Source organism: Delphinapterus leucas, chromosome 19 (genome assembly GCF_059928025.1).
Source record: "Delphinapterus leucas isolate spDelLeu-1000000601 "Yukka" chromosome 19, BTC_Dleu_Yukka2, whole genome shotgun sequence".
In the NCBI taxonomy this organism is placed as follows: Eukaryota; Metazoa; Chordata; class Mammalia; order Artiodactyla; family Monodontidae; genus Delphinapterus; species Delphinapterus leucas.
Genome location: NC_143147.1, coordinates 45,091,930 through 45,114,060, shown reverse-complemented (window position 1 = coordinate 45,114,060; position 22,131 = coordinate 45,091,930). Strand labels below are relative to the sequence as shown.

General features: G+C 56.0%; 2 protein-coding genes and 2 pseudogenes across 2 annotated transcripts; all 4 read right to left on the bottom strand.

Annotated features, from left to right (window-relative positions):
• Positions 1 to 742: 742 nt before the first annotated feature.
• On the bottom strand, positions 743 to 4,324 carry LOC115803607 (uncharacterized protein SPEM3-like; annotated as a pseudogene).
• Positions 4,325 to 4,663: 339 nt separating this feature from the next.
• Positions 4,664 to 6,687, bottom strand: LOC111171047 (uncharacterized protein SPEM2). The gene is given in 7 exon segments (XM_022566698.3): positions 4,664 to 5,293; positions 5,296 to 5,818; positions 5,820 to 5,956; positions 5,959 to 6,081; positions 6,215 to 6,272; positions 6,435 to 6,584; positions 6,670 to 6,687. Coding segments are annotated over 7 exon segments (1,473 nt in total). The 3' UTR covers positions 4,664 to 4,829.
• A 1,213-nt stretch (positions 6,688 to 7,900) lies between these two features.
• LOC149746747 (spermatid maturation protein 1-like) lies at positions 7,901 to 9,891 on the bottom strand (annotated as a pseudogene).
• A 2,512-nt stretch (positions 9,892 to 12,403) lies between these two features.
• On the bottom strand, positions 12,404 to 22,131 carry LOC149746746 (neuroligin-2-like). Its single transcript, XM_089901061.1, is given in 6 exon segments — positions 12,404 to 12,514; positions 12,516 to 13,359; positions 14,148 to 14,744; positions 15,113 to 15,305; positions 15,428 to 15,613; positions 15,787 to 22,131. Coding segments are annotated over 6 exon segments (2,121 nt in total). The 5' UTR covers positions 16,058 to 22,131; the 3' UTR covers positions 12,404 to 12,484.

Genomic DNA, 22,131 nt, shown 5'->3' with positions numbered 1-22,131 from the left:
CTATCATGGACACAGCTTAAGTCCAGGATGAAACTAGGAGCCAGAATAATAGGACAGAAAGATAGGACACCAGAGACACACTCACAGATTAGATCAATGCACACTGGACCAGGAATTCTTACATGCCTTTTACCCAGGGGTCTGTCTCCACACTGAACTGGGACTAAGTCCATGGGCAAGAAAATTAAGTGGAGACACCTCGAAATATTTAGAGGCCTATGAAGGAGGGTACCCTCAGAATCCAGGGCTCAATTTGGGGAGCCTAAAACACAAGGTTTCCTAGTCACTGACAAAGAGAGGTCTTCTTCCTCAGTAACCAAGAGCCCCAAACACAGCCCAGAATGGGGGAGGCAAGTTTCCATACATCTGGTCGTGACCCAAGAGACCAGATGAGGAAAACTGAAGCCTGGGCTCTTTCTCACAGTCTGGGGAAATCAGGCACTGGGTGTCCATCCCCACATCTTACCTCCTCCCTAAAAAGTTCTCTGGGCTCTTGGGGAGCTTTAAGATGCTGGGGGTGGGTGACAGGGAAAGGGAAATTGCTCTAAACTCTAAAGCACTGCTCTCCAATAGCATTTTACATGATGATGCAAATGTTCTAAATCTGTGCCGCCCAATGCAGTAGCCACTAGCTCCATGTACCTACTGAGCCCTTAGAAGGTCGTGGCTCTGAGGAACAGAATTTTTTTTTTTTTTTGGCCAAACCATGAAGCTTGCGGGGTCTGAGTTCCCCGACCAGGGATTGAACACCAGCCACAGCAGTGAAAGTGCCAAGTCCCAACAACTGGACCGCCAGGGAACAGAATTGGATGCCAGGGAAATTCCGCTCCCTGAGGAAGAGAATTTTTAACTTTTCAACTTAATTTTTAACAGAATTAATTTTCCTTAATTTTAACTAATTTACATTCTAATAGGCATTTGGCTAGTGGCTACTGTAATTGACAATGCAGCTCTAGGGCCTTGGGGATGACGGATTCAGCTAGACAGCGATGGAGGGAAAGCAGGGATAGTTTAGGTCCTCATCAGGCCCTGTGGGATGGGGCTGGGGTGCATGTCCTCAAACAACCACAGAACACTTCTCGTCTCTTTATTCCTCATGCATATCTGTCCCCTCTTTTGCTAAGTTGCTCATCACACACTGATATCCCCACTCCTTGATGGTCTCAGGTGAGTTGTTGGAGGTCTCTCGGTGAAGGCGCCTGGGAGACAGAGCTTCTCACTTGTCCCTGCCTGCTCTGAACTGTCTCTGGCGGGCGTCAAAGACCACATGCCCGAGCCGGGTGCCTGACCCAGGACAGTAGGGCTTCCAGCTGGTTTTGGGAGGCGTAGACATCTGGCGATGGTTCTGGCAGGCTGGAGGAACTGTATCCATGGGGTGGTACACCCGTTCTTGGCCGCCTACTCGCTGGGAGGGTGATTGCAGCACAATCAGCACAGGTACCTCTGAGCAGGTGAGCAGGTCATTGTAGGCCACCTGAGCCTCGGGAGAGCAGGAGTTCTGACTGGGTGGGATAGAAGTCCATGGTATGTGCTGCCCTGCATCCTTGTGGAAGTCAGGATTTGGGATAAGGCATGAGTTGTTATGGAGGCCTGATCTCTGGGATAAGCCAGAGTACTGAGTAAGGGCTGGACCCTTATGGGGGCCAGGAAGCTTGTGGAGGCCTGGATCTTGAGCAAGGCCTGTGTTCTTGGGGAGGCCTGGGTCTTGGATAAGGCCTGGACTCTTGTGGGCGCCTGGGTTTGTGGTAAGGCCTGGGTTTCTGGAAACTCTGCAGACTTTGGAAGGGCCTGGGGTCCTTGGGAGGACAGAGCCTTGGTTGAGGCCTAGAGTCTCATAAAGTTCAGGGGGTTGGGCCTGGCTTGGGGTTTGAGAAGTAGTGGATAACTGGGGAGGGATGGGGCCCTGGGAAGAGAGGACAGACTGAGAAGACTTGGAGGTTGGGGGAAAGGTGGGGGGTTGTATTAAGGTGGAGGGCTTCTGGTGGTTGCTGTGTTGATGAAGGACCCAGGATCTGGGAGAAACAAGAGGTAGATAAAGAGTGCATGGTGGAGGCATGGTGCATGGTGAGCTCTGGGCACTGTTTGGAGAATGGAAGCAAGGTTGAGAAGGTACAGCATCCTTGGAGTACAGGGATTTGGGGTAGACTGGAGTCTGGGGGTCCGTGTTTCTCTTCTCAGACCTGCAAGGAAGGAAGCTGCAGTAAGGGAAGGTCTTGGACTGTACAAAGTTGTCTTTGGCATCATTTGAGATCTTCCATTCCATATTCCCCAACTCCAGGTAACCCAGTATGGATGCTGTGGAGGGCTTAGCACTGTCCCCACTACATTGCTTGAGTGTTTGTTCAGCTGTACCAGAGCTCACCAGACCATGCCCCTCTTGGGGCCTGGAGAGGGTACCCAAGTCCTTTCTGGAATACCCAGAGTTCTGAGGGGGACACACATGGAATAAGTTCTGCTTTACCCTGCGGTCATCGTAGACCACACGGCCGGAGGAGAGGCCTTGGCTGAAGGCAGACAAGGTAGAGGGAGTAGAATCTAGGATGGGGGTAGGGGTGGTGGAAGGGACTGGAGTGGTCGTCAGGGCCATGACCAGTGCTGGGACAGAGGCTGTGGCAGAGATCGGGACAGGGGCTGGTGTAGGGGCTAGGGCAGGGGTAGTAGCAGGGGCAGAAGTTGGCGGAGGGACTGGTGCAGAAGTTGGGGGAAGGACCAGAGTGTTGGCATGGGTATAGGTCAGATGAGCATGGGTCAGGGTGCAGACAGAGGTGTGGCCCAGGGACTGGGCTGAGGCATGTGAGGGGGCCTGGGCTTGGGCCTGGGCTGGGGTATGGGCTGAGGTATGCTCAGGGCCATGGACCTGGGCAGGGCTGTGCTCAGGGGTGAGGGCTGGGGAGGGGTTCTGGGCCTGGGGGGTGGTGTGCTCAGGGGAGTGGAATGTGGAGCAAGTCTGGGCCTGAGGTGGGGCGTGCTCAGAGGGGTGGGTGGAGGAGAAGTTCTGGGCTTTGGCAGGAGTGTTCCCAGTGGGGTGCACTAGGGAGAAGGCCTGGGCCCGGGCGGAAGTGTGCTCATGGGCGTGGCCTCGGGAGCAGGTCTCGGAAGTGGGGGGTGTGCTCAGTGGGGTGGGCTGAGGAGAAGGTCTGGGCCTTGGCAGGAGCATGCGCAGGGGGCTGAACTGGGGGGCGGGTCTGGGCCCGGGCTGGGGCCTGGGCTGGGTCAGAGTCTGGGGTCTTAGTCTTGCTCTCTTGGGGCAGGCGGAGTGGAACCACGTCCACCTTGCTCATCCTGCGGAGCTTCGAAGATGTCTCTTACCCGGAGTAAAAGTTGGCTTGGGACTTTAAGGCTGTGACCGGAGGGGCCTCCCCAGCTCCCACTACCCGCTTCTTCCGCAGTCTCCGTGGAGCCTCCGTGGAAGCCCCAGCCCGTCCACACTGAGGCGGCGTCCAGCGGCACTTAGAAGCCTTCTCATCTTTTGTGTATCGTATCCGGGAGTCAAGGTGGTTTGGGTGCCCGAGCAGGAAGCTTGGGCGATGGCGGAAGCGGGCAGAAACTCTTGAGCGCAGGTTCTTGGGATCCACGGAGCAGCGCCTGCGCATGCGATGGCTGCCTACACAGCTGGCTTGCTTGTCTGCGGGGAAAGGCGAGATGGGTCAGGGCCTGGGTTTCTGAGGGGCTGAGAATCAAGGCAGGGATAGAAGAAAGGGGACAGGCCGACATCCCCTGAGCCCACACTGGCACCCACTCACCTTTGGGGAAAATATTATTGAAAAGTGCCCGCAAGAATCTCTTCAGATGCCTCCAGAGCTGAGGAAAGAAGGGGAGTGGGGAGGCCGGGAGCAGGGTGAGCCCTGAAATCCAACCCTTGTCCAGCCACACCCCAGCAGCCTTCCCACCTCAGCCCCTTCAAGACCCCAGGGCTCCCCCAACCCCGCTGCCCAGATCCTGCCCTGACCATAGTCACTACGTTGATCCACACGATGAGGAAGATCAAGCTGACCAGGAGCAGAAGAATTGAGTCTTCTTGCTCCTGGCATTTCCTGGGGATGGGGCCAGGGGACGGCTCGGCTCCGTAGCAGGTTCGCTCACCCATGGCCGCGGGTCCCAGGACTGCCTGGGCCCCCTGCCCTCCACTTTTAACTGGGAGTCAGACTGGGTCATAATGGGGCAGGTGGTGAGGTCACAGTGAGGGAGGGGGATTCCCTGGTAACCAGGGTGGCATTCCCTGGTAACCAGGGTGAGGTAAGCTGAGCCTGGACAGTCAAACAGGGCCTGTAGGCTGGCACACCTCCCCTCGAGCGGTCAATCATTCGCTCACAGCCCGCTGACTCACTTGTTCAAATGACACATTCCATCTCTTGGCTCCTCCTGAGACTAGGAAGACCTTGGCCTCAGAGCCCTGCGGATGGCCTGGCTGGAGTCCACAGCCTCAGCCTTCTTCATGCCCTTCACTGGGCGTGGAGCTGGACCTGCCCAGATGTGGAACCTCCCAGTTTGAAGCAGCTTCTTGTATGAGGCTCTTTGGGGACAGAGACAGCTGAGACACAGAGGAGGTGCCCAGAGACCAGTGGTTTGGAGTCTGCAGCTGCAGATCTACTTAGTGCATGGTATAGGACCAGGAGGGGCCTGCTGGCAGGACTGTGGCCACTAAACCAAGGGGACCCTCAGGCCAAGAAGGGGACACTGGCTTCTTATTGCAGGAAGCCAAGGGCAGGGACCCAGGCTGGTAGAAGGAGTGGTGCTTCCAAGCCACAGACCACCAGTGTTTCCTGGACTCTGGCGCTCTTTATTGCTCTCTCCATGCCCTGCCGCCCCCGCCCCCCATTTGCTGCTAGTCAGTTCATTTTTCCAGTCTGGCTCCCATGCAGAGAGGGCCTCGAGGCCGAGGTGGAAGGTAGCAGCGAGTTGGCCCGTGCTTGGCTCTCCTGCGGTTGCCGCTTCCGCTCCAGGCTGTCATACACCTGGTAGTTGGCATTGCCCCCCGGGTTCCGCCTGAGTGGCATGAAGGTGGGCGGGGGTGGTGGGTGCTCGGTAGCCTGGACGTCGGGCAGGGGCTGGGAGGGGCGGAGGAGCAGCGCTGAGCTGGGAGCCGGGGCCCGCTGGTACGAGGCCTCGGCCAGCACCGTGAGGGAGGCGGAGGTGGCCAGAGGGCACCGCACGGGCAGCATCTCGGCCCATTCGGCCGCCCGGCGCCGCACCTCGTGGGGATCCCGGGAGTACTTCAAGTGTCCCGTGGAGGGGTGCGGGCTGCGGTTGGGTTGGCTGTGAGCACAGCTGGGGAGGCTCCGTCCGTGGCCAGTGGGGAGTTGCGCTGCCAGGCTTCGGGCCGGCAGCCCCGAGGCACCAGAGCGGATGGAGGCTCAGAGCCCTCCAGACCACTCCGCCGCTGATCCCAGGAGTCATACGGGAGCTGGCCCCTTGAGGGGTAAGTGCTGTGTCCCCCAGGGACCCACGAGGGGTTAGGGGGCAGCCGTCGGGGAGGTGGTGGAGACGAGGTCCACTGGTCAGCCTCCACGTTGCCCCAGATGCGGGTTGGTGAGCAGGGGGCCCCGAAGGACTGCAGCCTTAGCTCGGACTTGGCCTCCACACGCTTGGCCATGCGGCGCAGCTCGGGCGACAGGTAGAGACAGGGTGGTGGCAGGCTGGCCAGTATCCCACCCTGGCGGCCCCAGAGGCCCACGTTGGAGGGCAGGCCCATCTGCTGGTAGAGCCCTCCCCAGCACCCCCACGGGTACTTGGGTTGTGGGAAGGAAAGATCATCCTCCTCCTCCAGGTAGGAGTCCGGGTCCTCCCGATCAGAGGAGGGCATCGGCCGCAGCTGTGACCATCCCGTGGCTGCGATGCGGCCTACGGCAGCCTGAGCAGCTGTAGGGGAATTGTCTGCGGTTCTTCGGCCTCCGCTGGTGGCTGCCGGGGCGGCGGTTGCAGCTGCGGCTACGGTTGCCGAGATGATGGTAGGAGGACGGGGGTAGCAAGCGGGCCGGGCCATCTTCACTTCCACAGGGTCCAGGGTGCAGTGGATGTGGACGTCTTGGGCCTTGGCTGGAGGATGTTTGGGGGAACTTTCACAAGCCTGCGAGATGTCATCTGGCGGAGGCGAGAGTCCGTGAGGGCAGGGCAAATGTCAGAAGAGTTCAGGGTTGGGAACCTGGGGGCCTGGGTTTCTAGGGCCCTGGGAGTAGCGGGGGCGTGGTGCCGCCTACCTGTCTTCCGTACTTACTTTTCTGATTAATCCAATAGATGGTCTTGTCTAAGGCGTTCTGGAGCCCATGCCATACCTGGGGTGGGGTGGGGTGGGGTGGGTGAAAATGAAGGCCAGGCTCTCTACCCTCACCCCCCGTCTCAGCCAAGACCGTTCCTGCAGACGGAGGTGCAGGCTGCAGCTGGTTCCCACCCTCAGCCCTCTTCACCCCTACTGGTGGTCCCCAACCATCGCTGACCATAGTTGCCATGCTGATCCCAATGCTGACAAGAACGACAAGGCCCAGCAGCAGGAGTAGGAAGTCCTCCGCATTCTGGGTACTTTCTTGGTATTGATGGCAGCACCCCAGGTTGTCATACCAGAGCCGGTTTTCCAAGGTGGGGGGGTCCTAGGGCCACCTGGGCCGCGGGCCGCCCCCCCCCCCACCAGCCCTGACCCACAGTGCACTCATGCCAGGACCTGCGGACACCCACCAACAGGTGAGGGAGCATGGTCATAATGAGGCACGTTGCAGGGAGTCACAATGCCGAGGTGGCCAAGCTTTCATCCACTCAGCTGGCCCTTTATGTGGCCATCTCTGCCCTCGGCTCCCACTACATGGAGCCTAGTCCCCAGAGTTCAGTCTGTCCTTCTGTCTCCATGGGGCCTTGCTTAACTTGATTTGCAAGCATGGTTGCTACAGATGAGAGACAGTCTTCATAGGGACTGAATCATGCATAAAGGATTTCCTCCATTTCATTGTTCGAGACATTATGGCAGCTTATGTAGCCTGTTGGGATTCCCCACTCACGCCTGCTTGGGGCCAGCAGCGAGGGTGACTAGATGGATGAGTGACAGTAAGAGTCCCCTCTGGGGTCGCCCCACTGCACCATCCCCTCCTTGTCCTGCTCATTTCCCTGTCATAACCCCTCTAGTACCCACCCCTTCCTGCCAGGGATTGCAGCCTTAGGTGTTGGTGGTCACTGAGCCCACTGGCCCCTTTAGTTCAGAGCAAGGGTTTGCCGCCTTTTCCAGAGACCACCCCAAACCATGGTTTCTCTCCTTCCTAACCAACTTCCCTCCCACTGAGCCAACCCTCCGAGTTGAAAAACGGTTAGCTGCTGTCTTAAGAAAACCACATGAAATTCACAAAGCACAAAATAGATGTAGTTGTTGATATGACAAACGGAATCTACTATTATCAACCGGGTTCATTGCTGGGGTCTGTGAAAGTGGTACCTGGGGAACCTCAAGTCATTTTCTTTGCACAATGAACATCTCAACAGATATAGAGGAACAGGGAGTTCCTGGGATGTCCGGTGATTAGGACTACACGCTTTCATTGTTGAGGGCCCCAGTTCAATCCCTGGTCAGGGAACTAAGATCCTGCAAACCACACTGCATGGCCAAAAAGAAAAAAAAGAAAGAAAGAAATAGAAACAGCCAGTGGGCCTTTTCCATCAAGACTTCAAACACATAGCAGGTGCTCAATATAGACCCACTTAATGGAATCAGCTTAAAATGATCGATAACGTTAGTCAAATGAAAATGAACAGAGAAGCAGGGTGATTCATAAAAGGCCTATCTGCTCACATTCCAGGAACCCATCTGGTATGGAAGGTGAAGTCTAGTCCCCTCGGCCTGGCTCCTTGTTCCCAAGTTGTGTGTGTGTGTGTCTAGAAGTAGGTAGGGCCTGGGTTTCCCTGCTGTCCAGTGGATGCAATATCCTGATGAGTTTACATGGGAAACTGAGGAAGGTGGGAGGAGACTCTGACGGGCCAGGCTGGCTCAGTAGCAGTGGGAATCTACCTGTGGGAGCAATGGGACGGAGAGTCTGAGGCCATGAAGTTGATCCTTGGTGTCCGCGTGACCATGAATAAGTCACTTGGCGTCTCTGAGCCTCAGTCTCCTCATTTGTGACATGGAAGTGCTAATCAGAGGAGTGAGGGCACACAGGGCTGTGTGGAGGCAGCCCTTGAGAGTGTCCTCAATATTTTATCCTCTGCTCCAAGCCTTCTCGAGTATACAGGAGCTTCGGGTTCTGACTGGGGAACTGTGAGGGCCTGGGTACCCTCACTCAGCCATCCCTCCCCAAAGAAACCAGGGCTTCAGAGGGACCACACCTCACCTGTAGTTACAGCCTAAACCAGGGCTCTGGTAGGAGCTGGACCTCTGAGAGACTGAGGCCATGGGGATGAGGGTCTCCACTCAAGTGCAGTACTGCCTGGGGATCTGGAGTGGGATTTGGGGGGCTTCCCTGGGCACTAAAGAACAGAGTAGAGGCAGGTGGGAGGCTTGGAACCAAGAATGGCCTGGGAAAGGGCTGAGGACAGGGCCTGGTGAGGCCAAGAAGTTGATGAGGGTCCTCAGGGCTCTCTAGGCCCTGTTGCCAGGGAGATCATTTCCTTAGCAACCGGCTTCTGGGTGCTGTGTGGGCCCTGGCACCCCCCCCACACCACAAACCACCTCCTCTCTTCTTTTTATTCTTCTCCCAGTCACCTCTCTGTCAGGGAACGGTATACCTAGGCCTTTCCCATCCCCTCAGCCGTGCTGGATCCAGAGACTGGGGGGTAACAGTGGGACAGGGCCTCCACCTCCCTGGTCAGCTCCCGCAGCTGCCGCCTCACGTCTCTGGCATTATAGGCTACGCGCCCTGAGGAGTGGCGCCGGGGTATGTCTGGGACGTGGGCCGGGCCCAGGATGGGTGGCTGGGCTGGCGAGCACTGCTTCTGTTCTGCTTGGGGCACCCCCCAACCGTTCTTGTGGCTCAGGGCCTGAGGGCTGTGGGGCAGGGGTTCACAGGGTACCGGTAGGCCTGTAGGCCCAGCTCTGACTGCCTCTCTTTTGAGCGGCCTTCCCTCTACAGTTTGCTGGAAGCAGATGGTCTGGGTAGGTGGCTCCACAACATCCTGGGCCCAGGGAGTCCAGAACCCCTGGGTGGACTGAAAGCCTTCCCAGTCCTTGGGGCAATTCCAGTTGTGGGAGCAGATTGTTGTGTGCTGACGTGGGGGTTTCTCGTCATCGCTGTCAGTTGTCAGGGGCCCAGGCTACGGGGTGGTGGGCGTGGCGTGCTGAAGAGTCTCGACGGCGACGGCGGCAAGTGGGTGGGGGGGACACGGTCATTTTCACAGGGTCCATGGTGCACCGAAGGCAGACTGCAGGGGTGCTCTGCTTCGGGGGCTGGGTCTGCTTCCCAGGTGAGCATAACTTAGAAAATTCTGTGGATCGGGGACAGGTGAGAGGCTGGTGGGGAGCCTGGCTCCTCCAGGGATGGAGAGGCAGGTTGCAGGAAGAGAAGCTGCATAGTTATGGTGTCTGAGCAGGGAGAGCGGGAGGGGAAGGGGCCCACTTAAGGTCAGGGCCAGAACACCTGGTTTCTGCCTTTCCTATTCCCCAACCTCCCCATCCTCCACTTACCTTTCTCACAAATAACATGAAACACTTGGTGTAAGAAGCCACGGAGTCTGCGCCAGGGCTAGGTGGGGGAGGACACAGTGACTCCAGGCAGGCCCCCGCCACCCGGCCTGCCCCCCCGCCATCCTGCCAGCACCCTCCCACCCGGCCCCCCCGACCAGCGTCACCGTACTGACGCCAGCGTTAACGCAGACGATGAGGTCCAGCAGCGACAGGATGGAGTTGCCCAGGTCCTGGCAGTTGTTGGTGCTGGGGCTGTGACACGAGGCCCACCCGGGCCGGGGCCACTCAGCCGTGGCCATGGGGGTCCGTAGGCCCCCAACCTACTGTGCCCACAGTACCACCGGCCGCCTTCCTGTCCCAGAGGCTCCTGGGGGTAAGCGGGTCACAGTGATGTGGGGCTCTTCCTCAAAATGTGCCAAGAGGGAGAGTCCTGGGCCTGTGTTTGGCCTCCAGCCCGGGCCAGGGCTTAGCAGAGGCCAAACCCTTCACTTTGCATGTCTCTCCTGTAGCCAGCCACCTGCACCAGCCCATAGGCCCTCTGGCCTGTTTGGTATCTGTCCCCATCAGCCCCTGCCTGGTCCTCTACGCCAGGCTCTGACCTCTGCACAGACACTGGTCCTGATCTTAACTCCCTGAACAACCCCATTACCAATGACCACCTCACCCCAGCACCCACTGCCCCTTTCTCTCTGACCTCAGAGCTGTTCACTGGCAAGGGCTGTGGGCTCGGACCCCCTCCTCCTCCCTTACCAGCAGAGTCACTTTTCCAAGGTTTGTTTCTTTAGAGCCCCACCCCTACCTCCCAACATAACAGCAGGCAAAACCAACAGTTAAAATTTTATATTTACAGTATTCTCTTCATCTTTTGCCAGGTTTAAAAATGTGTACAGAGCCGCGAAGGGTTGGGGTGGGGACATGGGATTGTCAAGGAATTGTTCTGGGGACAGGGGCTGGGCATTGGAGTCTGTGGCTGAATCATGGGGTCCCCCAGCCCCCCTCCCATGCCCCAGTTTGGGGGGCATCTGTCTACAGGGTTCAGGGCCCAGGTCCCTAGCATTTAGAAGGCAGGGCTGTTTGGAAAGGAGCTAGACCAGGCAGGGGAAGGGGTGGGAAAAGAACTAAGTTTCCGTGGGTGGAGGTGGGGGCAGAAGGGACAGTCAGGGGGCAAAGTTCTGGGGAGCCAAGACCAGGGATTTGGGGGTCAGTGGAAGACAGCACTCCACCCCCTATTCAAATTTGGCACCAATGAACCCACAAAACGCCAGCAGACGAGGATTGGCTCCTTCTCAGCTGGTGTCCCTTGAAACCCTTCCCGACATTGTTCCTTTCCCCAGAGGCCCAAACCGTTTCTCTTTGGGCAGTCACCTTACACACATCCTTTCAAATCAAATTCTTCCTGCTGGTGTCTGCCCAAGCGCCGTCCCCCACTGCCCCCTCCATCTGTTCCTCAGTACAGCTGACCCCGTTCTGTCCCCCAACCTGTCCGGGGAAGCCTTTCTCCCCTGCTCTCCTCCTCTCCCCCCTCCACTGCTCCTTTCCTTCAGCCCTGGGGGCCCAGGGGAGAGGGGGCAGGTCAAAGGAGGGGGTGGGCAGCTGAGGGGAGAAGCTGGCTTGAGACCAGGAAGGGATGTCTTCAGAGGGGGACGGCGAAGGGGGGAGGGAAAACAGGGGCAGAGAGGGAGGGATGAGACATGGCGAGAAGAGGGACACAGGCGGGACCCCTTTAGCTGCCACCTCCCCCTCTCCTGTATCCTACCTGCCCTGGCCCAGGGCTGAGGAATCCTTGGCACGTTTTGGGGGGTCTTTGCCCCTCAAACCCACCTCACCAGTTTGGCACGGATGAGCGATGGTCTGAGGACTGAGGGAAGAAGGGCTGCCCTCAGACCGCGGTGAGGGCTTTGGTCAAACATGCACGGCCTCTGTGGGTGACAGGTGCCATGCAGCCCCCCACCACACCCCACCCCCCGAACTCTAGGGGAAGGAAGCTTAGGGTCTGTTCATCTCCTCAGGGTTTGTCCCTCCCCCTCAGCTTCTGTCAGTTTGAAGTCCTTCCACACCTGCTGTGTGAGAAGTTAAGTGCTGGGCCTGAGGCCCTAAGATGCAGGGAAGTGCTGCAGAGAAAGGGGCCGTCTGCATGGGAAAACGTACATCCACATGCAAGAACATGTTTCCACTCAGAAATGCATCCTGGACCCAGGGGAAGACAAGTTCCTAGGCAGCACAGGGATGCAAGATCTCCTCCCTTCCCCGCGGCAGGGAATGTGTGTCTGTCATCTGTGGAAGGCGAGGCCTGCCCGGGGGAGACCGTGCTTCACCTCACTTGTGCCACGGGGGATACACATGCTTCGCTGGGGCGGGAGGGCTGGGGGCAGGGCAGGGGGGCTGTGATTTCCTCGCTACTTCCCAGGCACCACCCTGCGTCGTCCCGTGGCCAAGGGTCGCTGTTTGTGAACACACCACTTCCAGGGTCTCCAGGGGGTGGGAGGAGGGAGGAGGTGGGGGCACAAATCCCCACAGAAATTCTTTGAGGGAGCCAACATGCATCCAGGGCGGCAAAAAAACCCTCACACTGCACATGGTTTCTCACCCCCTCGTGAGAAAGCACACCTCCACGTGGGAAAATACTTCCACGTCTCCACACACCGAAGACGGGTGTCCAGACGACGGAGGGGAAAAAACACCCCCCCAGTTGTTCAAAGGCCCAGGTCCGGAGAAGAGAACGGGCCACTCCGCGCGGGAGAAGCGCACACATCCCGGCGAGGAAACCCATGTCCACCTAAAGCACCTCGACGTGTGACAGCTCCACACGACAAAAGCCTGTCGCCAAGTCCTCCTCCCTGCCTTCTGAGCTGGCCGGGAGGGCCGGGGAGGGGGGCCTCCCCGAGCCGCCCCCTATACCCGAGTGGTGGAGTGGGGATGGGGGGAGCGTGTTGTTGTGGCTGGTAGCGGCGGGGGGAGGCGAGGGGAAGGGCCCAAAGGGATGGAGGGAGGGGGGCGGCGTGGGAGAGGGTGGCCCCAGGCCGCTGGGCAGCAGGGTCAGGGCCCCGGGGGCCAAGAGTGGCAAATTGTCCGGTGCCCGGCGCAGGGCCAGGGTGTAGTCGGGCGGGCAGGCGGGGCGCAGGGCCTCCGCAGGTTCCGCCCCGACGCCCCTGCCCCGCTTCAGCTGCAGCGACACCAGCTCCTCCTCGGCTGGCAGCTCACGGCCGGCAGCAGGGAGCAGGGGGCCTCCGTCGGGCACGCCGGAGCCCGAGCCGCCGTGGGGGCTGAGCCGCCTGCACCGCAGCTCCGGCCGCCGGTCCCGCTTGTAGTAGAGGGCGGCGAAGGCAAGGATGTTGAGGAAGAGGAGGGAGGCGCCCACGGCCATGGTGACTCTGAGCTCCGTGGAGTAGTCTCGGGAGTCCCCGGGGAAGCGGTCGTAGGCCCGGGGGCCCGGCTCGGGCTTGGGCTTGGGCGGCAGGGTGGCCGGAGGCGGGGGGCGGCGAGTGCCGGGGGCACCAGGGGGCGGGCGCCGCGGCCGGCGGGTGGCGTAGGGAGGGAGGCGCGTGGTGGTGGTGAAGAGCTCCGTGTGCAGGCTGTGCACGTGCGGCACGAGCTCCAGCCAGAAGGCCACCTTGTTAGCGCGGTAGTTGGCGCGCACGTGCGGCTTCAAGCCGATGTGCAGGTACTGCTTCTCCTTGCTGTTGAACTTGCTCCACACCACATCCTCGAAGCGGTTGGGCTTGGTGTGCATAAACTTGGTGTCCTGTGGCACCGGCTGGTTGGGGTCGCTGTGGACACAGGGGGTTAGGGAAAGGAGGAGTAAGGGTGAGGCTCCCATGAAAGGCAGGGGTGGGGGCGTGCTATGGGAGGAATGGGTAGAGAGATGGACAGAGATGCAGAGAGCTGGGGAGACGGGAAGAGAGACAGAGACGGATACGAAGAGACAGAGAAACTGCCAGAGACGGACGGACAGACAGACAAATAGGGATGAAGCCAGACTGCCAGAGACAGTCTGAGATGAGGGCAGAGGGGCAGAGAGGGAAGAGACAGACCACCAGTGACAGAGGCAGTCTGAGACTGAATGAGATAGAGACATATGGAAACAGACACAAAAGGACATGAGAGACAGCCAGGGGGAAACCAGCGAGTACAGAGTAACCAGATCAAAGCAAGCAGAGATATCAATAGATTTCAAGAGAGAGAGGCAGAGACAGCAATAGACAGACACAAACCCTCACACACACTCAGATACACAGATGGGAGCACTCAGAGGGCCGAGCTCTGGGAGGAGAAGGAGAGAGCTGGGTGGGCAAGGGAGGGAAGGAGAGACAGACTCAGAGCCAAAGGCACCAAGTGAGCCCGCCCCCCAGAAAAGACAGGGACCTCCCTGTCCAACTCTTCTGCGTCTCCAACACACACGGAGGAGCTGTCTGGCAGGTGTCTGAGTCGAAAAGGCAAGAGTGCCTTGATGGAGGAATGATGGCCGTGTGAAGGAGAGGGAGAGAAGGGGCTGAGGATGGAGGCGGTGTGTGCCCTGACCTGCAGGGATGCGCGACCCAGCCCCTCTGGCCCTCACCCGGTCTTGGCGAAGTTGGTCCAGTAGGTCATGACCACGGCGCTGAGCATGACATCATTCTTGGAGAAGTTGCAGGGGAAGAGGTCGGTGGCACCCACCATGGGCACACCAAAGATGTAGGGTAGCTCATCCCCGTGCACTGCATCTGCCCACTCGGGCCGGCCCTCAGCCTGGCAGTGGTGGTAGAAGGTGTAAAAGTAGACAGGGGAGGGGTAGTCAGCGTGCAACTTGGCGGTGGCCACAGCCGGTGCCACCCACTGGTGGCCGGTAAAGAGCGCCAGCAGGGTCTTGCACCACATCTCGCCATTGTCCCTGTCGGCCCAGTCCGTGTACATAAACCTGATGGTCTCCCGCAGCACATCCTTGCCCTCCGGGTAGCCATACAGGTTGTCCACAAAGTTGGAGACGGTGAAGTCGAAGGCGCTGGCGGACACGCCGTCCTCGCTCTTCGCCGAGTCCTCCACGAACCTGAGGCCCTCTCCCTGGTTGACACCGATGAGCATGTCGTAGGTGAGGAATTCTCCCTGCTGCATGAGGATCTCAGGGTCATCGGGGACTATGTCACCGTCCACCACGGGCCCAAAGGCGATATGGTAGCTGGGGAGAAGGGGTCAAGGTCGCATCACCTGTTCACCGGCCTCCTCTCAGCTCACAGCCTGCTGAGTCCTCTGCTCAGAAGACCCCTCTCCCCTAGTTAAAACCTTCTGAGCCCTTCAGGGTACTTGACCTCTCAGGAGGAAGTCCTCCCTCAAGCGCTTCATGGAGCCTCGTGCACACTGGCTCTCTTTAGGCACCTCTGCCTAGGGAAGGCTTCTGGGAGAAGGCAGGGCCCCGGGAGGGCCTTGAAGTCCACCTCTCCTGGCTAAATGGAATGCTTGTGGCCTGCGGGCACCTCTCACCCTCAACCTCCTTGGAACCAGCAAGGAGAATGGAGGCCTGGACCTGGCCCTCTCCCACCCCCATACCGGGCGGGCTGTACGTCCTGGTCCACCAGCTCCCGAGAAGGCTTCCGGCGCAGACACTCCAGGGCCTCGGCACTGTCCTCCCGGTCACAGCCCACCTTGGCCGCCAGCAGCCGCGTGTACTTGAGCAGCTGGTAGTTGACAGACCAGCTAGAAATAGCAGTGCCATTCTTGGCGATGGCCTTCTGGAACAGCCCTGGTGGGACAGGCAGGCTTTAGGCTGGGCTGTATCAGCCTGAGGGAGGAGAAGGGGGACCTGGTGGGGTTGAGGGTGTGAGAAAGGGGACAAGAGGGACAGGCTGAGGAGGTGGCTGGTACCTTCCGAATGGTGGGAGAGGATCAGAAGGTTGACACAGGAGGCCCCTGCCCCAGATCCGAAGACGGTGATGCGCTCGGGGTCGCCCCCAAAGTGGGCAATGTTCTCACTGAGCCAGCGCAGGGCCTGGATCTGGTCCACGAGCCCATAGTTGCCTTTTGCAGCCTGGTCCCCAGTGCTGAGAAAACCTGGGGGTAGAGGAAGAAAGGGGGCTTCCTGGGGGTGTCACAGCATGCTTGCCCTCTTTCTGGGCAGCTCAGTCCAACCCAGAAGCCATTCTGCTTCTGCTGGGTTTAGAGAAGCCCTGCCGGCAGGCCCTCCTCCCAGACTCCAGCCCCTAGAGTTGGCTGCCCACCCTCACCGAGCACCCCAAGCCGGTAGTTGAGTGTGGCTACAATGACGTTGCCATAGGTGGCCAGGACAGAGCCATCGAACATGTTCCCGGTGCCCTCCATGTAGGAGCCACCATGCAGGAACAGCATCACCGGCTTCTTCCCGGAGTCCCGGATATCTGCGCAGGGAGGGGGCAGGTAGGTGGGCCGGGGGATGGGGGACAAGGACACAGTCAGACCAGAAGCAGCACCGCCCAGCTCCCAGGCCTGCTGAGTTCCAGCCCAGAGCTCAGGGGACATGTCACTCCCATCCCTGGGGGACAAGACCAGATCCCCCTCCCTCCCTCCCCAGCTAGCCCTGGCAGAAGATCCCTCCCCACCTCCTGCCGGTGTGCCCTACAGCACTTCTCCCCATGCCTGGCAGACCTTCCAAGAAGCCTAGCAGAGGCAGGGCTGGGGGCTGGCCCTCCTCAGGGCATCTGCTGGACCCAGGGGAACCCTCCCCACACACACACACACAGCAAATCTCCTTCCTGCTCCTAGGAAGAGCGAGCTCCCAAGGCTGCCACTGGAGCTAGAGATCCTGGGAGGGTCCTGGCGTTTCCTTCGACTCAGGCCGTGGGCCTCAGCTCCACATGGTAGCCTGGTCTGTGGATGAGGGGCTGCCAGGCCCTAGGGTCCCTGGGGACTTGGTCTCCTCCTCACCCTAATTCCTTTCTAGGTCGCCTCCCCAGTTACCATGGCAACCCCCAGCTTAATTACTGTGGCCGGAGGCGGCAGGGTGGGAAAGAGCCTGCCTAATGAAGCCAGGGTGCAGCTCTAGTCTCGGACCCCCCAAACTGGCCTAAGTCCTGAGTCCTGGACCCTTCTCTTGCCATGTCCCCAAAGGATCCCATGATCACTCCCATATGTAGAAGGCCCCTTGAGGGGTAACTAATTCCGGAAGAGGGTGGGAGTCTGAGAGGGCTTGCCGGGGTCCCTGCCCCTGCAGCTCCTCCACGATGCAGCCACAGTGCCTGTGCTGGTGTCACCCCTGGCCTCCAGGCCCTCCTCTTTCTTGACACCTGCAATCTCTGACCAGCCTGGGCACTCGGGCAAATAAGATCCAGGCCTGGGCCTCCACAGCTGGTCCCCAGTGCCTCTGCCCGCCTCCCTCATGCCGCTAGGAACTTCCCTCCTGGCGGAAGGTCAACCAACAGGTCACTGAGACACTCCCCTCCATCCCCCCACAGACAGCTTCCTGCCTCCTGTCTCTTAGGACCTTCTATAACACCTCCTTCCACCTGACTTTGGCCAGGAGCTCCTAGGTGGGCAGTGCCCTCTCTGTGTCCTCCCCCAATCCTATTCTTCCCTTTGTTCCTGAACCTCCAGTGGCCTTCCAACGGTTCAGGCTGGTCTCCTTCCCTCTGAGGTCCTGTCCTAAACGTCCTCACTCCTCCCCGCTCCTCCCCACCCAGCACCTCCACTCCCAGCGAGGGGGGAGGGGGAGTCAGAAAGGGGAGGAGCAGGAAGGGGGGCTGGGGCGACAAGAATTCAAAACCAACAACAAAAAAGAGGATCAAGAAAGAAGAAAGAAAACAACAACAACCAAAAAACAAGAAGCTCTTGGGGCAGATTCAACAAGAAAAGAAAAAAAACCCAAAAAAACAAGAAACCAAAAAGATCCGTTTTGGAAAAAAAGAAAAAAGTTCTTTGCACTTTTTCAAAATTTTGTGGTGAAACTTCAAGATATTGGGCCCTGTTTTCAACAATGTCCAAATTCTTTAATTTGCTTCAAATGTGCATTTTCTGCATCGGACAGGCTTTTTTTTGGAAACTGTAGCAGGTTTCTGCTGTTTCGATTGTGTCATCCATTTGCCAACTTGTTTTTTTCAAATGTTATTTTGCTCCAGATTAAAATTGTTTTTTCGAATGTTATATTTCCCAAGTTTCAAAACAGTCCAAATGTCTTGGGCTTCCCTGGTGCCACAGTGGTTGAGAGTCCGCCTGCCGATGCAGGGGACACAGGTTCGTGCCCCGGTCCGGGAAGATCCCACATGCCGCGGAGTGGCTGGGCCCGTGAGCCATGGCCACTGGGCCTGCGCGTCCGGAGCCTGTGCTCCGCAACGGGAGGGGCCACAGCAGTGAGAGGCCCGCAGAGGCCCCTGTTGCCCTTTGATATCAGCCTGGGAGGAGCAGGAACTCTGCCAGACTCCCCTAGTCTTCATAACATTGACCCCTGAGGAAGGCTGATAAGGACTCAAGAAAAGCCTATGATAGGGCAGATTGGCAGGCCAGGGTCTGACCTCTGGGAGAGAATGAAGTATTAGTGGGGGAATTCAGGGGTTTTCAAGTGAGGGGCCAAAGCTAAAACGTCCCTCCTCTAAAGGGCTGAGTGTTATTTCTATACATCATACAAGCATCTCCTGTCACGGTTAATTTCATTTCAAAGCTCTACATTTATTTTAGATTAAGCTGTCCTGTACATATCTATTATGAGCAATATTAACCTATTCTATCACCTTCCAAATCGTTTGTCCTATTCTATTCACTTTTATTCTCTTTTTCCTACTTTTCCTCTTTGTTGGACACAAGACCCAGCCTAGAAAAATACTCTTTGGTGAAGGTTTGTCTACCCCTGGGTGAGAGGATTCCAGATGATTTTTCATTGAATTTCTTTTCCTTTCCTTTTTTTCTTTAACTTTTCTGTATTTTCTAAATGGCCTACAATGAACATCAATTGTTTGAGTAATTAAAAAAAAACAATTAAGTGAAAAAAAATAAACAGGTAAGAGACAGTTATCTCTTGTGGGGATGCTGGTTAAACTGGAACAAGTGAATACTGGCCAGCAATCATTGATGATGACGATGATGAACCTATGAACGTTAACTTACAAGGACAAAGGGTCTTTGCAGATGTGATTAAGAAAGGATGTTGAGACGAGGAAATTATTCTGGATTATCCATGTGGGTCCTAAATCCAATCACAAGTGTTCTCATAAGAATTCAGTAGAGGCACTTCCCTGGCGGTCCAGTGGTTAAGACTTCGCCTTCCAATGCAGGGGGTGTGGGTTCGATCCCTGGTCAGGGAGCTAAGACCCCACATGCCTCGCGGCCAAAAAACCAAAAACATAAAACAGAAGCAATATTGTAACAAATTCAATAAAGACTTGAAAAAGTGGTCCACATCGAAAAAAAAATCTTTAAAAAAAAAAGAAGAATGAGGTAGAGAGAGATTTGATACCTACAAAAGAGGAGGGGGCAATGTGACCACAGAGGCAGAGATTGGAGTGATATGGCTGCAAGTGAGGGAATGCCGGCAGGCACAGGAAGCTGGAAGAGGCACAAAATGGATTCTCCCCTGGAGCGTCTGAAGGGAGCACAGCCCATGCTGACACCTTGATTTCTGCCCTCGTATGTCAAACTTCTGGCTGTGAGAGAATAAAGTGTTATTGTTTTAAACAACCAAGGTTGTGGCAATTTGTTACTGCAGCCACAGGAAACTAACATACTTCTCTCCGCATAAGTCAAACCATCAAACAACTCTTTGTTTCTACTCCAATTTGCTTATGCTGAAATGGCATTCTGAAATAGGTTTCTGAATACCCCCTCAGGGTTTTTTTATTTTAACTGAGGTTATTCTTCCTATGGAGTTCTGCTTTGTTGGCATGACACTTTGTACCTGTCTGGCTCAAAAGTTATTTCCAGGATAGGAGGCAGAATACATACCATGACGAATAATCAGCACAGCAACATAGTAAACTGCAGACGTCTGCTCTCAGCTTCAACTTTAACCCTTTTTCACTCACGTCATTTCCAAATTCAGTCTCACTTTTATTTCATTTTAAAATTTATTATTATTTCTTGGCCGTGCCACGCGGCATTTGGGATCCTAGTTCCCCAACCAGGGATCGAACCCGCGCCCCCTGTAGTGGAAGCACGGAGTCTCAACTACTGGACCGCCAGGGAGGTCCCCAGTCTCATTTTTAGTTCTACTACCTACCTTAATTCTCAGCTTCACTCTCACACTGAAATCCTTCTGATATCACTTACTTTTAGAAAGATAAAAAGGACCGTCATTTACTGGACATATGCATTTGGGCACAAGAGACCAAGCTGGGAGTGTGGCACATGATACGGAACCTGAGATTACATGGCCAGTTAAGTGGAAGAGCTGGCATGCAAAGCCAGGTCTGTTTAATACAAATGCCCCTACTCCTTCCACTGCCTTTCAAGTTTGGGATTCTGGATTGCTTTGGAGTCTTCAAAATCTGAAATCTACCTAAGTACCTCCTTTTTCCTTCCCAATCAACAGGAAGGACATTTTTGGGGCAGAAGAACTAGGAACTGTATTGTTTTCTCCTTCTTATTCTTTAATGCACTATTAGGGACCAAATCAGGAGAAGGAAGGATAATGTGAAAGATGAGCAAAGAGGGTTTCTCTTCCTTCTTCAGAGTTCCTTAGTTAAGTCCTCTGGCTATGAATAGTACATTATCAGGCCAGCGAGGAGCTCACATTCTGGCTCTGATACCACAAAGCAACTTGAAATGAGTAGCTTGTACAGTGGCTTTTTTCTAGGTCTTGGGAAAATGATCTGGCCACGCTGCTGACAGTTGGCGAAGAACTAGAGCTCCCAATTTATTTGTGTTTATTCACCGAGCGTTTCAATTTATCAGCAGAGATAGGTATAGCACAGCTTTCCTGGTCAGTAGACACAAACTGCCAAATACCAGCGTCCATCTCACTCTCAATTCATTTGTCAAGATGATTCGGCTAGAATAGTAGACTAGATAGCATGGTGACCAAGAGTAACAGTGCTGGTTCTACCACGCCACCACCTGACTCTGGGTAAGTCTCCTTTCATTCATTGTCTCATTCAGTCAGCTGTTTTTTAAAGCACCAAGGGCCTTGAAATCCTAGCTCTAGCGCTTTTTGGCTTAGAAATCTTCGTTAAGATAATCCAAACCTCACATTCCTTCTTTGTAAAGTGGAGATAATAATAGTGCCTTCTCCATACGGTTCTTGTGAGAATGAAGTGCGCTGATGTATATAAAAAGGTTAGCATGGTGCCTGGCATATAACGTCAGCTTTTCATTCGATAATCAGTTACTAAGGATTTACTGTGCTCTGAACGTGGTACTATGTCCTGGGGCCACCCATCATTTGCACCATTTAGTGACTGCCTTCTTTGGGCCAGATCTGCAACTTTGATGATCTCAAATTGTCCTCGTAACAACTTATAAGACATGCATTAATTTCACTATCTTATAAATGAAGAAACTGAGTTCAGGGAAGTAAAGTTGAAGATTACACACCTAGTAAGTAGCAGAGCTGGGATTTGGACTCCTATCTATCTGATTCCAAAACCCATTTACTATCATTCTGCCATGCAGCCTTTACTGTTAGCAAGAAGAATGAGACACATGTCCTGTTCACAATCTAGAGGGGGAACACATGTATTAAAGAACTCATTGCAATACAACGTATGTGATAACACCAGGTGTTATCGCATTGTTCTCATTCAGTTCTCGTAACAGCTCTGTGAGGTAGGTACTGTCATTATTCCCTTTTCACAGATGGGGAAACTGAGGAACAGAGAGTTTATGGTGCTTGCAAATACTATAGTCCATATACATGACCACTACACTCTAGTGCCATTCTGGAGAGTTAGAAACATATGAACAGTGTGCTTGGGGTGTTCTAAGGAGTGACGGTGACTATGCTTGTAAGAACAAGATAAGATTCCATAAATGAGATGGTATGTGAGCTGAAACCTGCAAGTAATGCACCAAGTTGAGGGCTTCCGTGGTGGCGCAGTGGTTAAGAATACGCCTGCCAATGCAGGGGACATGGGTTCGAACCCTGTTCCGGGAAGATCCCACATGCCGCGGAGCAACTAAGCCCGTGTGCCACGACTACTGAGCCTGCGCTCTAGAGCCCGTGAGCCACAACTATTGAGCCCGCCTGCTGCAACTACTGAAGCCTGTGCGCCTAGAGCCCGTGCTCCACAACAAGAGAAGCCACCGCCATGAGAAGCCCGCGCACCGCAACGAAGAGTAGCCCCCACTCGTCGCAACTAGAAAGGCCGCGCACGGCAACGCAGCCAAAAATAAAATAAATAAAAAACATAAAAAAGGACTAACCTCATTTCCATAAAGACAAGCAAAAAAACTTACCTTTAAAAAAAAAAAAAGAGGGCTTCCCTGGTGGCGCAGTGGTTGAGAGTCCGCCTGCCGATGCAGGGGACACGGGTTCGTGCCCCGGTCCGGGAAGATCCCACATGCCGCGGAGTGACTGGGCCGGTGAGCCATGGCCGCTGAGCATGCGCGTCCGGAGCCTGTGCTCCGCAACGGGAGAGGCCACAACAGTGAGAGGCCCGCGTACCGCAAAAAAA